Source organism: Ooceraea biroi, chromosome 4, assembly GCF_003672135.1.
Source record: "Ooceraea biroi isolate clonal line C1 chromosome 4, Obir_v5.4, whole genome shotgun sequence".
NCBI classification, from domain to species: Eukaryota; Metazoa; Arthropoda; class Insecta; order Hymenoptera; family Formicidae; genus Ooceraea; species Ooceraea biroi.
This window is the reverse complement of record NC_039509.1, coordinates 1,804,040-1,818,889: the sequence shown is the minus strand read 5'-3', so window position 1 is coordinate 1,818,889 and position 14,850 is coordinate 1,804,040. Positions and strand designations below refer to the sequence as shown.

Sequence of the window (14,850 nt, the reverse complement as noted above, 5' to 3'; positions counted from 1 at the left end):
CCTTTAGCGTCCTCCTGTCTATCCTCTTCTTTACGCGTCGCGCGCCTCATCTTTTTCTTCGGCTCACCGCGGGCACGCACTCACACGCGCGCTGCTCGTGGATGAAATCTCACGGAAGCTGGAATGACTATCGCTACACTCCACTCTCGAGCTAGTTCTACGATGGGACCGGTATTTCGACTTAGCCAACCAGTCATCCGAGGCAACCAGTGCCTCTCAACTCGTTACCGATGCGCTGCAGATAATGTTGCTCGAGCGTTCCCTAACTCCGCACTTTATGAACGTTGCCATTACGAAAATTGTAATCGTCGGGAAAAATCTGGTGTTTTTTTGAGGTACCTTAATCGCCACATTAATGCAAATTCATTCTGAATGCTGTATAAATGTTTCCGACTAACTTCTGCATCTTTAATAAGGATAATGCGAAAATATTCTGTATATTAGATACAAAATATCAATGCGTTTGCATTATCAGATGATTTTACGAAAGGAAACATCCCGTTCGCGTGTCTAAAATCAAGGACATTTGTTTTAAAAAGCAAGATCAAGATCAAGTTTGCCGACATGCCGACGTTGCAAAGCACGGCGAGATCTGAAATTCGGGAATATTAAAGATACGATAAGATTCGATATTTTAGGTGCTCGTATTCATGCAATATCTTCGGATTCTATCAAGAAACGCATCCTCCGATTATTTTTACTCGATTTCGATACAGAATCGGATATCCATGAATATTATAACAGCTTATTAATATTAATGATTTCGAAGAATGTAATAAAAACCATACACAATTATATTGCACAAAAAAATAAAAAAATATATTTAATTCTTTCTCTGTTCCTCCGTACCGATAACAAATCTATTTGTAATATTTACTTTTATATCGTATAAAATAATGTACATGTTATATTGCACAAAACATGTCTCTAAGTATAATAACTTATTTAACCAGCTCGCCACTTGACGCTTCAGCAATCAATGTGGAAATTTCCTGAATGTAGCTCGGTTGTCCCTTAACGGGATCAGACTTTTCTTCCATACTTTTTTCCTCGCTTTGTAGATCCCCCATGATGGAGCTAGCTTCCACGAGAGACGAGGACGATGTATCTGACACTTTAAAAAATAATTCTCCTCTTTTTTATAATCCCAATGCAAAATCGTACAAAATACTTGAAATACTTCAATGTTACAAATAACGTACGTTCGCTAAGAGTCTTAAGATCTTTCTCATCCTCCTCCATCTCGCCCTTCTCGTAACTGAAATTTTCGTCCGTGTTTTCCTCCTCAGTTCCAAAGTGTAGATAGGACAGTGTACATAAGAGCGTTATGAAAAACAAATTTGTACCAATACCAACAATGGCTGATAGAATTGGCCAATGAAACATCAAGTAACGTAATCCTGATAAGTGAGCGTTTATCATTAGACTAGCGGAATAGAACTCGATGTGCCTTGACTGGATCTCGATAAAAATAATTGTCACTGGATGACTCTGGAATGTATCAACGTTAAATATAAAGCAAGACAATTAAGATGTCAAACAAACTTTTTATATTATAAATTTTTATGAAATTTTTATCTAATAGAATTGCAATACCTGATCCTCTTCAAAATTGCCAAACAATTCAAGAACTACTTCTTGCTTCTCTTCCACATTTCCAAAAATCATCATGGGCGAAAATGTAAGAGTTGTAAGCGTGTGTAACAATGTGCTGCGATAATGTAACATTGCCGATCGACATGCGTGGTCCACGAGGAACCCATCACGACTCCTCAAATGGGCACAGACCATAAACATACCTGGAAAAGAATTAGTAATTTGTAGAGTGTAACATAGTGAACCAGTACAATGAAAGCCCTTACCAAGCTCTTTGTTGGCTGGTGATTCTGGCATTTCTAAGTGCAAGTTTACTTTGTACGGTTGGCCCACCATCAAAAGCTGTTGCTTCTTGGTCAACTGTACATAAGCTTGTGGAAAGCTACAGATACCTTTCTCCTGCTCGCATGATCTGAAGGGCAGTGACAAGATTAAATCAGCCACGTGAATTTTATTCAGTCCAATTAAATGCATGGCGTCACACAAGCATTATATTTTAATGCATGCAATCCTTGTCAATATTCTATTATTATCCCGTTGAACATTACAAACAACCTTCGCTCTCCTCTCGAACTTTGATGTATTAAAAATAACATGATAATAATATAATATTAAATAATATTTCCATATATTCCAATAAATAATACAAGATTAATAATATCCCCATGGCTACTGTTATTTTTTAATTAACGCGTAAAGCAGGTCAGAAATTCAGCTTACTTGAACTGTAAATGTACTGGCCGCACGTACGACATGCTAGGCATGTAGGCATAATAAAAAGCCGTGTAAAGAAAAATGGACAACCAAATGATCAGAACGACGCTGGCAACAACGACACCGCCGCGGAAGAATGCGTCTCTCGCGGACTGCACGCTCTGCGTAGTCGTCTTCCGCACGTTGAACCACTTTTTATTCGCCTCGCGAAATAATTTCGAGATCAACATCCTGCGCAACTGGAGTACTTGCCGGACTACACCGGAGACAAATGAAAAGACGCCGTGTACAGATACGTATCGGTAACTGACGATTACATAACGAATTGAACACTTATCAACCCGCTAGATTTTCCTTTTCTATAATATCACTTTTATTTTAATTCCGCCGGTGTTATCTCGATGGTTGAGCGAATCGTTTCCAGGTAATGACGACGAGAGACTAACCAAGATCGTGCGACAAGAATGAGCAACGATTTATGTGTTTGGCATGCCGGCAAGGTTAACGAACAGTTACTCGTCCACTTGGGCATCAGCAAAATATTTTTGTGCCCTTATGCTCCTGCAACATCTGAAAATTCTGTTGTTACGAAGAAATGTAATCATAGTGTAAACACGAGTGCTGCCATATACGCCGCAGAGTCGTGAGATGTACAGTGACGTAACTGAATGTGTAACTCGAGTGGAGCGCGCATGCGTGAAATGGGGAAGCTGTCCAGCGCTCACAGTTCACAGTTGAGTAATGTAGCGATAAATATAAAGATGTTTCGAGTCAAGATTAAGAAACATATTATTTGGAAAGGAAAACTTTAATTGATATCCTGATAAAATTCTCGAAAAATAAACTGTAATTCGCCATTGAGTCGTACTACTACTTCACTCTTCAGGCGGAAACGGTGGAGGCTCGTAGCGGACTTTCTCGGGACTAATTGAGGTAGTCGCTTTCGCAAACCGAGCCGTGGCACCACCCAGTGAAGTTTCTTAGAACTGAAAGCGTAGACTTCCAGTTTGTGAATAATATCGGTACCTATAAAGAATGTAATTACCTGCAAGAACTTACGCGAAAATTAGGGAACAGTAAGTGAAACGTCACGATTGCATTTTTATTCACTTGTATATTATGCATTGAATAGCTTGTAGTATTCAACTATTATAACTATATAACTATATTAATTAGTATAGTATTCGTTATGTCAACTATTATTGCCATTCTGTTCCATCAGATTCTGGTTGTACACACTTCTTTGATCACTCGTTTTATTAGGCGAATAATTATGAAACCGAGCTTCTTCTTCTAGGAAATAATCCCGTAATTGATCCAACTTCTCACAGTGTGCTTCTGCAAGTTGAGGCAATGAATATGAGTTCTTTAGCTACTAACATAAGTTGATACCTTATTTTAGTTTTACATAATGTATTCTGCAAAGACATTTACAGCATTAATTTCTCGCAAGGAGATACACAATGCATTAGAAACATAATATTATCTGCACGCTAAAAGTTATATACAGGGTGTCCCGGGTTTTAACCGACAAACTGCGGGAGCATATTCTACTAGTGGAAATAAGAAAAAATTCTTATATCGAGTTTGCTTAGAAATGCTTTATTACAAAGTTATAAACCAATATTGAAAAGAAATATCAGATAAGTAACAACGGATTTTTTCACAAAAATAAAAATTATGTACGCAATGATTTAGTGACGCATTTCAAAATGTTGTTCTTGCACATCGATACAAGCTAGACATCGACGTAGTACAGAATTTGTTACAGTACGACATTCCTGAAAATTTTGTTGCATCTCAGTAACTGAATTAGTAATTCGTTGCTTTAAATCTTCAAGCGAGATTACTTCTGTACTGTAAACTTTATTTTTAAAGTTATAAAAAAATAAGAGCGTTAAATCGGCGATCTGAGCTAAAAACGTCCTCTGACAATCACTATGAGCATAATGTTCATCTAACAGTTTCTAACTTGTTAGCATAGTGCATGACAACGTCTAACTGTATCAGCTGTTTTGCGAGATTTAGATTTTTCGAGCGTCTTGTGTCTTAGAGCTAACGAAATCATCATATTCATTCATAGTGAAATGAACCAAATTACGTAATTGCAAATGGGTATTACTAAACACAGAACTATCTGGTACTCTCCTGTTAGGAAATCTACGTTGATACTCTCGTACGGCAGCTCGTGCATTTCCGTCACAAAATCCGTACACGAAATGAATATCAGTGTATTCCTCATTTGAAAACACTTTTGGCATTCTGATAGTAATTGCTAGTTCACACGACGATTGAAATCTAACAGCCACTGTTGTGAAAGTAACAATCATACTGAATCGTTTCAACATAGTGAACATGAATACATGTGAATACACATACATAAACATCTTCGACCTTCCAAATTCTACACTATGTTCCGTTGTTATTTATCTCATATTTCTTTTCAATATTGGTTTATAACTTTGTAATAAAGCATTTCTAAGCAAACTCGATATAAGAATTTTTTCTTATTTCCACTAGTAGAATATGCTCCCGCAGTTTGTCGGTTAAAACCCGGGACACCCTGTATACTTACCATGAAGACTCGCGACGCAATCTAGTTCTCCACCAAAGTCCTTCGGCAGGCACTCGGGCGGGATATAGGAATAGACGTCAGAAACGTCGCCGGTGTGAAGATGCAGCTGCAAAATGGCAAAAAATACCAAAATCAACTTGCAGATCACTGTGACGCGACACGCGATTCTGGCCATGCATATTATTAACGTTGCCCCAAGGCCAGAAATGTCAGTGCATCTTCCTATTGATATTGATGAACACATATTCATAAATACATATTCATTAAATGCACGCATGAATGAAAATGCAAATCCAACAGCATTTTCGATCCGCATAAACATAAGTGACCTGAATGTAATTACTTCAGGCTTACGCGCGATTCGTGCATTTGCATTTTAAGTAAGTCAAGGTGTTCGATGATCGTACATCATTCGATACATTTCTGATTAAAGATCGTTTATTGAGATTTATTCCAAGGAATTGAGGAAGGAACAGTTTACCAATTCGTAGAACTCTCGCTTCATGAAGGGTCTGAGGAGCGCGAGGATCTTGTCCATGAACCAGACGACGTTCAATATGTGTATGGCCTTCAGTCTGACCGGCAGACCGTCCTGAAGATACTCCAAGAATTTTCGAATACTACTTATCGACAATCTGGTTAAATGCCCGAGTCCCACGCCCTGCATGTCGAAAAGAAAGATGTACCCTGGCGAGCAACCATTCGTATTGAGGCTCCCATCGACGGACATCAGCAGCAGCTTGATACCATCGTTCAACATGTACTGGGACGGCCGTGTATCCGCAAGTCGATGAAAAATTATTTGGTTGCCGTTTCGATCTGGCTTCGGAAGCGCCACGAACTCCCTGCGATGTAACACGAAATTTTTAGAACAATTACAAGGGAGTTAGCGCATTATTTAAAAAAAATTGGCCTATAATATCTATGAAGTCTACATAAAATCACAAAGGAAGTTAAAGAAAGTGAAATATTTCTCTAAGAAAATATAGAATTTTAGGCAATAATTAAATAGAATAACTAGTTTTGCAAGGCACCATAAAATTCCGTAAAATTTCTTTGATTTTTACATGGAGTCAGGAAAAAATACAGGAATAAAAGGATCAGTGATCTGTCAGCGTACTGATCACGATACCGGGTGGAATGGCCAACGTGAGGAAATTGCAGCGATAAAGATATCTAACGCGGTCGTATGAGGTGCTATTGGCAGGCGCACAATTCATGCACACGACATGGGTTAAGGGGCAAGTTAGATTGAAGGAGAGAGATCGATCGGAGCAAAAGGTGCGTGATCGCATGCAATCGCGAATGCGCCGTTGCAAGTTTCCTCGAACAATGCAACGTCTTTCCATTTTAAGCGAGTCGCACGAATATATAAAAAAAGTATAAAAACATTAAGTATTTTTCTAAATTGTAATATCACTCTGACGACTTCTTTTATCGACAACACACATGGACCTGTACAACTCGCGCACATATGCATATATGCAAATGAAACATAAAGTGGAAAACATTGTCCCTGATTATACTTGCAACGAAATTTCGTGTTAACTTAAAAATCGTTAAATAAGCTAATAAAAAAATTAATTATGATAAAAACACACAGAGCTCTTAAGGAGTGCTGCATATATTGGAGCCTGGAATCCCTGTCGCGAAAGAATTCTGGTGTCGTGGCCCGCATCCTATAATAAACATCCATACATCGCTTGGTGGCTTCCAAGTCGAAGTAACAACTGTGCGCGAATAACGCCAACTGTTCCTCAGGGATTTTCGAGAGACTGTGATCTTTCGCCCACTCTTGCAGACTCTCCAAGAGCTCATCTGTGATTTCTGGATATCTTTTCCGCGAATCATCGATCGTGTAGCTGAACCTCATCCTGCGTGAAAAATTTTAATGTATTGTTCAATAATTCTGTCAACTATTTTTCTGTGTTAAATGAGAAGAGAATGTCGAATCCGATGTAAACACGTAAAGTAACAAAGCAAATAAAAGATGCGGGAACTGAGTACCACAGGTGGAATATGGCCCGTAAGTTCTCCGCGTAATGAAACTTTCACCGCAAACGTAAGAACTGTCGTTTACGAATAGCTGCTGCAATTTCACTTGAGAGAGTAATAATTATTTATACGTGTATGCGCGCGCGTGTGCTGCGCATTCGCAATATCCGGGTTATAATTAAAATTGCTCTTCTCTATATCTTACTGCTTTAATTGCAAAACCAGTGTCGTAATATATTAAATTTTACGTATTATTTGTTTATTTGCTTGCACGTTTGTGCTTATATTTATTACATTTTTCATATGAAACATCGTTTTATTATAATTACAGAAATGGAAATTCTATGACGGAAAATATAATTTAGATTAACATAAAATGTTTTTATAATAGCTTTAAATAGGATAATATTAATCTCCAACGTTCTAATGCGATAAATGTTGCAAATTACATAAAACAATTTTCAACTCCAAAAAATACCTGAGGAAAATCGAAGAAACACCGATACTTTCGTCAATTGCTTTTAAAACTACTTTTCTTTTCGAAATTGATTAATTGCGGTGTTCACGGAATCAGTTCACTGTTACACTTTTACACTTTTCAGTTAAAAAGAAAAAGATAAATTATTCATTTACACGCACTTCAACACAATCAGCTTTTTTATATTATGTAGGACTATTTTACAAATTGTATATAAAAATTATATTTTGTTTTTAAATAATGTGTTTCTTATCCGCAAAAATATTAAATGACTGATTGCACTAATTATATCAACACTTAACACTTCGCATCGCAGACTACAATCTCAAACGATTAAATGCACCGCATGCGACTGCCGTTCGCGAGGACTGCAAAATACGTTCTGTGACTCGCACCGATAGTCATCGGATATTGCAGCGGCTCGTGTAGTAAAAAAAATACTGACGTTTACATGTACCAAAACCGGTTGCCTCTTATGTAATGGAGAGGCAAATGGTGGGTGAGAGCAACGAGGTATGACGATCAAAGAAAGAGTTGGGTCAGACTCGTTTCATCATATTTTGAAATGCACAGATTGATTACTTGATTATGAAATTCTTTCAAGATACTAGAAACGGATCTGTTCATTCACATGTTTATCAAACACTTACAAAAGAAAGCTAGTAAAATTACTTTGGGCTTGGTGCGAATTAAAATTTTATGAATTTCTTCTTTATGCCTTTGTCTTTCAGGAACAATTTTACTTTTGCTAATGTGGTTTTTCCATAGCAGACAATTTCTTCACAGAAGATAGATATGTTGGAAATAAATAAATTTGGTCTTTCTTCTTATTTTCCAGATTGCGGTTCGAGAAAATTGATCGACTACAGCATGCCGAAAGTGCTCACATGCCGGCGTCTGCGGTTCTAACAAAACATGTCAACACGATCGTTTCCTTCAGGAGAAAAAAAAATGTGAAAGGGAAAGCGTGTGCGGACTGGCGGGTATCCTTGATCGGGCGAACTTTTTCTCCGCTGAAGTTGCACAGTCAACGCGATCGTCGAATATGATAAGTGTTTTTCTCATTCAGTAATTTGCATAAACAAACGTCATCATATTTGCAAAACTATTTAATATATTTATTAATTTTGTATAAAAAAAATAGTCTAGACAATAAAATATGTATGAAATAGGAGGAAAATAATTTCATATGTACATTAATTTTAAACTGATTAGAAATCTTACTATCCCACAAGGTTAGGGGGAAGCTTTAATTTACAACAATGATCAGATTTCATAATCAATTTTTATGAAAAAAATTGTATAAGAAAATTGAGCCAGACAGTCTTCTCCGCATTTACATTGGCTGGATTCCACGTTTGCGGAGGAGATGCGCAATGCTGTAGATGAACTTTTATTTTTCCGCTTGCACACCTGGCCGATGAACGGCGATCAGGTAGCGTGGCGAGAGAATGAGCACGTAGGGCACGCGGCTACAAGGGCGAAGTAAGGGAGGCTCGGTCGGGAGGGTGTGTTCGCCGGCGGGCTGGAGAACAGATACTCGCCGTAGGCGTCGTACGTTCATTGATAAGCGTATAACGCCCCTTAGACCCGATGACGTCACCAAACGCCTGCGCAGGGTCGCATCGAGTCCTGAATCGCAGTGACGTCCATTGGCGTCGCGACGCGACCGGTTTCTGCGTTTTGTGAGGGAGAAATATCCTTTCTCATATAAATTCCATGTATTTACTTGTAGGCTTGTATTTTATCGATATCTCCGATGATTAAAAGCAGAAGCTGATGAATTGGAGCTATTGTTTATTTAAATATATGATTTACTTAATGATATAACGATTTTGTAAGAACTAAAAAGTAAATTTCGTAGACTGTATGGCAATGCGATGAAACTCTCAGTTTATCATTAGCTTTATTAAAATTATCGTCATATATTCAATAGTGTATTTTTTAAATATATTTTTCGTGAATCTGATCAATTAAGCTGTTTCAGGCCATCAATTCATTACAGATTATTAAAGTGGATGGAGAATGATGCTTACATATTATTGAACAATGATCAGAATAATTATTCTGCACATTATCCATAAATAATCAGAAGACGCACCGTTTTAGGTAAAATTTCTGACTGACAGGAAGAATATTCAGAATCTTCGAGAAACGAAGTTGGCACGTTCCTGCTGATTCCACGACGTCGTTTTCGACCGCGAGAGAGACATTGCCACCCTCACTCGCGGGAGTTTTGGACAGACGTACGTGCGTGCGTGCGTGCGTACAATGTCGTGTTAAAATTAGACTACTTCCCCGAAACTTCGCGGATCCCCACCTCTTCCTGCCTTCGTGACTTTTCGCGATGGCCGATGGCTCGTTCGCGCGGAAAAGTTGCACGAGAGGAGAAAGCACGACGGGTCAGAATGAAACGAATGGGAGGGAGTCAAGGAACAGAGCTAGATAAATGAAATAAATGTGGGCGGTGGAAATGAGGAGGCGGAGGAGGAAGAGGCGAGAAGCAGTGGAGGGCTGATGGCGGGAGAAAACGGCGACAGGTAAAAAAGACCGGGAGGACCGGAGAAAGGAAAGATGAAGAAGGACAAAAGGGGAGAAGGAGAGTGGAGATATCGTAGGATCACCTCCTGCGTATTGATTGGCCTTTTGTGAAAGCTACACCCCCGTGTAGCCGCGCGAAGAACCATTTCGCCAAGTCACTAGACTTCCAGGGTATCGGCCGCCGGGGTGGTGGTGCCGCCATGTTTGGCGCGGTCGATCGCACACCCTTTAACGCCGCGCGCGCGGTTCCTCGCGGCCGACCGCCCCCGCACCCCCGAGATAATGTCACGAGCGGAGCGAACGGTGCGAGCAAACGTGCGATCGAACGATTGAACCGAGCGTGAAGCACGCATTCTCTTGAGAGCTGAGGACCACCACCACCACCGCCACCGCCACCCGTTCCTCTTGGTCAACGAGAGAACGAGCGAGCGAGTGAGCGAGCGCGCGAGAAGTGACGTAAGAGAGATCGTGCGCGACGCCGGCGATACAGCGACTCTATATCGGCATCGATCGCCAAGTGACCCATATCTGGTGGTGACGGGAGCTTCCTCTCCCCTCCCGCTGGGCGTCTCGCCAAGCAACCACCCCTTCGACGCTTCTCGCATCCTGGCGCGCGCGCCTGCCCTCTGCCTTCGACTACCCCCGTGCTCTCTTGCTCGTCATCCCCCGTACCCCGTACGGGGGTACACCTCCGTCCCACACGAGCCGCTTTACCCCTACCAACATCACTCGCCGACGGCGGCAGGCGACCACCACCATCGCCCCCTACCCCCGACTTTAGCAGCCCTGCCTGCCTTCCACGGCCGAGCCAGATCTTGGGGGTTGTACGGGATGATAGCCGAGTGAAAAAGCTTGGCGAGTCCCGAGGAGAGTTCGCTCATCAGCAGCAGCAGCCCTGGCCTGCCACAATCCCTTCGATTCGGTCATCGTAAGTGTCGCCCCAACTACGGAAAGAGCGAGAGGAGGTAGAGTGGAGAAACTGGTGCGAGTCGAGTGCGAGAATGAGGGTGAGCGCGAAAAAAGAGGGAAGGAAAGAGAGAAGAATGAGTGAGTGAGTGAGTCAGTGGGTGAGAGCGAAGAAACGAGTGATGGATGAGTGACCAGTGAACGAATCAAACGTTGTGTGGGAGAAATGAAGAGAGAAGCCTCATCGATCGTGACACCGGTGCGACGTTCGATGATCGAGGCACCGAACGCGAAATGAGCGAACGCTCATTCCTGCCACGAACGCGAGCGGAACGTCGCGAGAGGTACGTCCATCCGCGCGCGCGCGCTGGGGTGATGCTCTTCCTGTACCGCCACCGCGGCCGCTGTCGCCACCACCTCCGCCGCCTCCACCGCCGCCGCCGCCGCTACTGCCACCCCCGTCGTCGTCGTCGTGCCGTCATCATCGCCGCTGCTCGTGACAGTGGTTGCATTACGTGCCTGCCGTGCAGTAGTGTCCGGTGCGCACTAGGTGCACATGTACGCTACGTACCTTTCGCCCTTTAGTGAGATCAATAAGCAGTGCCGTGGCCACACGAGTCGTGCCCCCGCTGGGAAAATCGCAGAGTCTGGTGCTCCTCGTTCCCTATTCTGATCATCCTCGGCCGCGAGCTGCCCCTCTTCGACACCATCGCAACTTCCGGTTCGATTGTGCGAAGGATCCGATCTTAAGCTGAACGTCAAACAGCGGCGTCCGATTGTTCACGAGTTCGCAAAAGCGGCCGCTGAGGTCTTCCGTGTTATCCACCGAAGACTGACAATCCGGATGACCGGAAGTGCGGCGTCGACGGGATCTCCCTCTCGCACGAACGGCGATCGAACGTGACTTCCTCGAGCGCCTTCCCGTTTCGGACTCGACCAGAGTATCTTTCCGCCCGCTTATCTTCGCGTATCAGTCGCTATCTCGTCCGCCATCGTGGTATCTCTCGATATCGCCTCGATATCGTTCAACTCGTCCGTTCACGTTTATACTTCTCGTCCGCACTTTGAACGTAGTCCAGCTAGCCAGCCAGCACTCGGTAGGATTTCTTGCCGTCGTCTTACTTCTGTTTCCGTCTATGTCTCTGTCTCTCTCCTTCTCTCTCCCCTCGCTGTCTGTATTTTTGCCTTATCTTGTACTTGGTCCGTCCACCTTCGACTTTTTTCACTGACCGCAACTTCGCACATCTTTGCCCGCCTATATCGTGACTCCAACTACTCCCTCAGTTGCTTCGTTACGACGAAATCGGCTGTATTTGCTTCCGCACGCAATTTCGCACGACTTGTGTCGTTATCAGGCCCATGAAATTTGCGGTATTGATCCCCGCGACGACTTACTCTAAGCTCGTGTCTAAGCATCTGGAAGTATCAAGCCTCGTCTCGTCGAAGAAACTTTTAACGGGGAACATTCCAAAGTTGTTACTACGTACCTTATTTATAAACAGATATATCTCGTAAGCGCAAAAGAAGCAAACGTGCTTATTAGCGCAAGGGGTAGATATCTTGGAATATTAGAGCTCGTAAATGTGAGAGTCAATCGTAAGTTACGCATTCTTCTCGAATTCCAATGCTGAGAGATCTATCATAATTCTTCCTCCGAGAATGGATCTCTTTCTCTTTCACAATAATCCGTCATTTATCAACTTTTGCTGGTCGGGTTTTATCAAGCCTGCGACGCTGTTCAATCGAACGTGAATTTTAATCAATCGTCCACCTCCGACGAGTGGTCCGAGTATATATTGGTGGTCAAAGGGTTAATAAACTGAGCAGGCGGAGTGTGCCAGGCCGCGAAGAACAAAGTAACCACGAAGTAACGGCGCGATAAGATGTATTTACCTAAGCCGCAGGAGAGAGAACTGAACCGCGTGCGGTGGAATAAGATCGATAATTCGGCACTAACACAGGAATCCGGCATTAAGTCGCGACGCGTGAATGGAAGGGCGGGAACAGTTCTGTCAGGGGTTCGGCAATTTTTCTCACAGGACTGAGCACGCGATCGGTGATGAAATGTCGTAATAATGTGGCATAATGTCTACGAGCTTTCTCTTTCGTTCCATTTCGAATGTTAGCGTAGTTGGATTTCTCGCAATATCCCGTTATCACGGGTAACAGGCCTTCTGATTTATTAATTGATTCTTTAATTCATCGTTTGAGTCATCGCATTTTAATGGAGTCCTTTGTACGCGCGTAGTTATATACGTACATGTCAGCAGCGCTGATTGTTCACCGACGCAATGAATTTGCGTGTTAGAAAAGCGGATAATTTCCTGATCATCGGATTCGCTGTGTTTGTTAGTGTCAGAGGATGGATGAACAAAGAGTGAGGATGCGCAGCTATTAAATGTATCAGGGGATGAAAACGTGCCTGAGAGAGAAATAGAGAGAGAGAGTCATTATTATATCATGTTAATAGGAAAATGATATGAGAGGAGCGAAAAAATGAGAGGATGAAATAGCGAGGTTGCATCTGGTGAAATATTTTCCTTTCGCACTTCATTGTTTACTGTATCACGCGTGTAAAAGAGTGGTCTCTTACAAGCGCATTACCCGCTATTATGCCTGTTTCGTTTAATTCCGTCGAAAGTAACGATAGTGTCCGCGTTTAATCTCTTTTTCACTGTTTTCTCATAAATTAAATTATTCCACCGTCGGTCTCTCAAATATAAAAAATATGCCGCTTCACCATTTCAATCACGCGTAATATTAATTGGAAATATTTATACAATTTCTCTCTCTTCGACGAATTTTTCATTGAATGAATCATACGCGGATTACGCGTTTTTTTTTGTAGTGCTCACGCGAAGTGGAAGTGGAAGGACTGATAAATGCGATATCGCAGAGTTAAGTAACATTCAATCCCCGGCGATCGGAAATAAAAAGGTTCAATGTCGAAATAATCCGCGTGCGATTTTATTGAGGGGACCAGATTGACTGCGCTTTAATTTCATTACACGGGCGCAACATAATGAAATGAAGGAATGGGGGCGCGAAATCACGGTGCGCGTAAAATCGCTAACTGCAGCCTCGGATGAGACACATGTCACTCTCGTTAATGTGCGCGTTTAACAAGATTCTCTCTGCCGAGTGCGGCGTATACACTTGTCTACGTGTATTGCGTATGTATGGTGCATGTGCGTGTGTATGTGTATGTGTGTGTGTGTGTGTGTGTGTGGGTCTCAATCGCGGCAACTTTTCGCGTGAAAACCGCGATCGAGCACTTGGCCGCACGCGACGCGTTAACACGAAGCATACCATATATCGTACAGCTGATAATAACTCGCTGTAGTTAACAATTAGTCTCTGCGTCATCCATTGGTATAAAGTACGTATTCGCGGTCGGTCGGGCTCATTGCGGCGCCAGGGATGAGCGATCATCAGCCATAAAGTTACGGACCAAACTGAGGATTTCCGCAAACTGATTACAAGCTCGATCGGGTCTCACGCCCGAGTACCTGTTGCCGATGACCGTGTTGATGAAATTTTCGTAATAAATTTAAGAGTTTCCGATGAGTTGATAGTGGCTCGATATCTGCATCGTGAAGCGCTGCTTAATTTTTTGAAATTTTCTTCTAGATTGCTAAGCCACAACTAGTGTGGCGGCATTAGCGAGATAGTTTTTATTTTATAATAGTTTCCAATTGTCACCCAATTGTGCTATTTATTTCATCTAGTCGAGTTCTTTGTCAGATTTGTCACTTTCTTCTCAAAGAAAAGTTTCAGAAGTTTTAAAGGACTTGAAGAGCCTCCTATAAAAGATCTGACACAGACTTCACCATACCATTTAAAACAATAAAAAAAAAAACGAAGTTGCCAATTACGCGTAAACTAAATGTTTCACAACTTGTTGAAATTGTTGTGTCGTTGATGAGCACATAGTCGTTAACCACGTACTCGTTACATTCTCGGTGCCTTGAAGATGAGAAAACAGTGGCGAATTGGCCACTCGTTGACAGACAAATTAAGAACCCTTCTGCCATACGTTCGTTTT

The 14,850-nt window shown here is 42.2% G+C and overlaps 3 protein-coding genes and 1 long non-coding RNA gene across 17 annotated transcripts in view; 2 read left to right on the top strand and 2 right to left on the bottom strand.

Moving 5' to 3' along the window:
• Positions 1-792: 792 nt before the first annotated feature.
• On the bottom strand, positions 793-2,540 carry LOC105283838 (seipin). The gene is made up of 5 exons (XM_011346920.2): positions 2,317-2,540; positions 1,863-2,008; positions 1,597-1,799; positions 1,203-1,491; positions 793-1,114 (listed from the first exon to the last, which is right to left on the bottom strand). Exons 1-5 carry the CDS (start codon positions 2,538-2,540, stop codon positions 942-944), a joined length of 1,035 nt encoding a protein of 344 aa, XP_011345222.1. The 3' UTR covers positions 793-941.
• A 758-nt stretch (positions 2,541-3,298) lies between these two features.
• Positions 3,299-9,906, top strand: LOC105283837. The gene is made up of 2 exons (XR_894754.3): positions 3,299-3,386; positions 8,197-9,906. It is a non-coding gene; the product is annotated as an uncharacterized LOC105283837 (long non-coding RNA).
• Positions 3,395-14,848, bottom strand: LOC105283835 (alpha-tocopherol transfer protein-like). Of its 4 annotated transcripts, none has more exons than XM_011346919.3 (5): positions 11,377-14,848; positions 6,487-6,759; positions 5,367-5,730; positions 4,886-4,991; positions 3,395-3,648 (listed from the first exon to the last, which is right to left on the bottom strand). In XM_011346919.3, exons 2-5 carry the CDS (start codon positions 6,756-6,758, stop codon positions 3,503-3,505), a joined length of 888 nt encoding a protein of 295 aa, XP_011345221.1. In that variant the 5' UTR covers position 6,759; positions 11,377-14,848; the 3' UTR covers positions 3,395-3,502. The 4 variants fall into 4 exon arrangements, with proteins under 4 accessions (XP_011345221.1, XP_026824623.1, XP_011345219.1 ...); XM_026968822.1 differs by lacking the exon at positions 11,377-14,848 and adding an exon at positions 9,983-10,228; XM_011346917.3 differs by lacking the exon at positions 11,377-14,848 and adding an exon at positions 9,460-9,592.
• Positions 10,680-14,850, top strand: part of LOC105283834 (RIMS-binding protein 2) — a 22,656-nt gene continuing 18,485 nt past the window's right edge. For 9 of the 11 annotated variants that reach the window (XM_011346911.3, XM_011346907.3, XM_011346903.3 and 6 more), the window contains exon 1: positions 10,680-10,827. The gene's annotated coding sequence lies outside the window, so the exon portion shown is untranslated. Of the gene's footprint in view, positions 10,828-11,235; positions 11,364-14,850 lie in introns of those variants that run through there. The other 2 variants (XM_011346912.3, XM_011346904.3) reach the window with 1 other exon arrangement.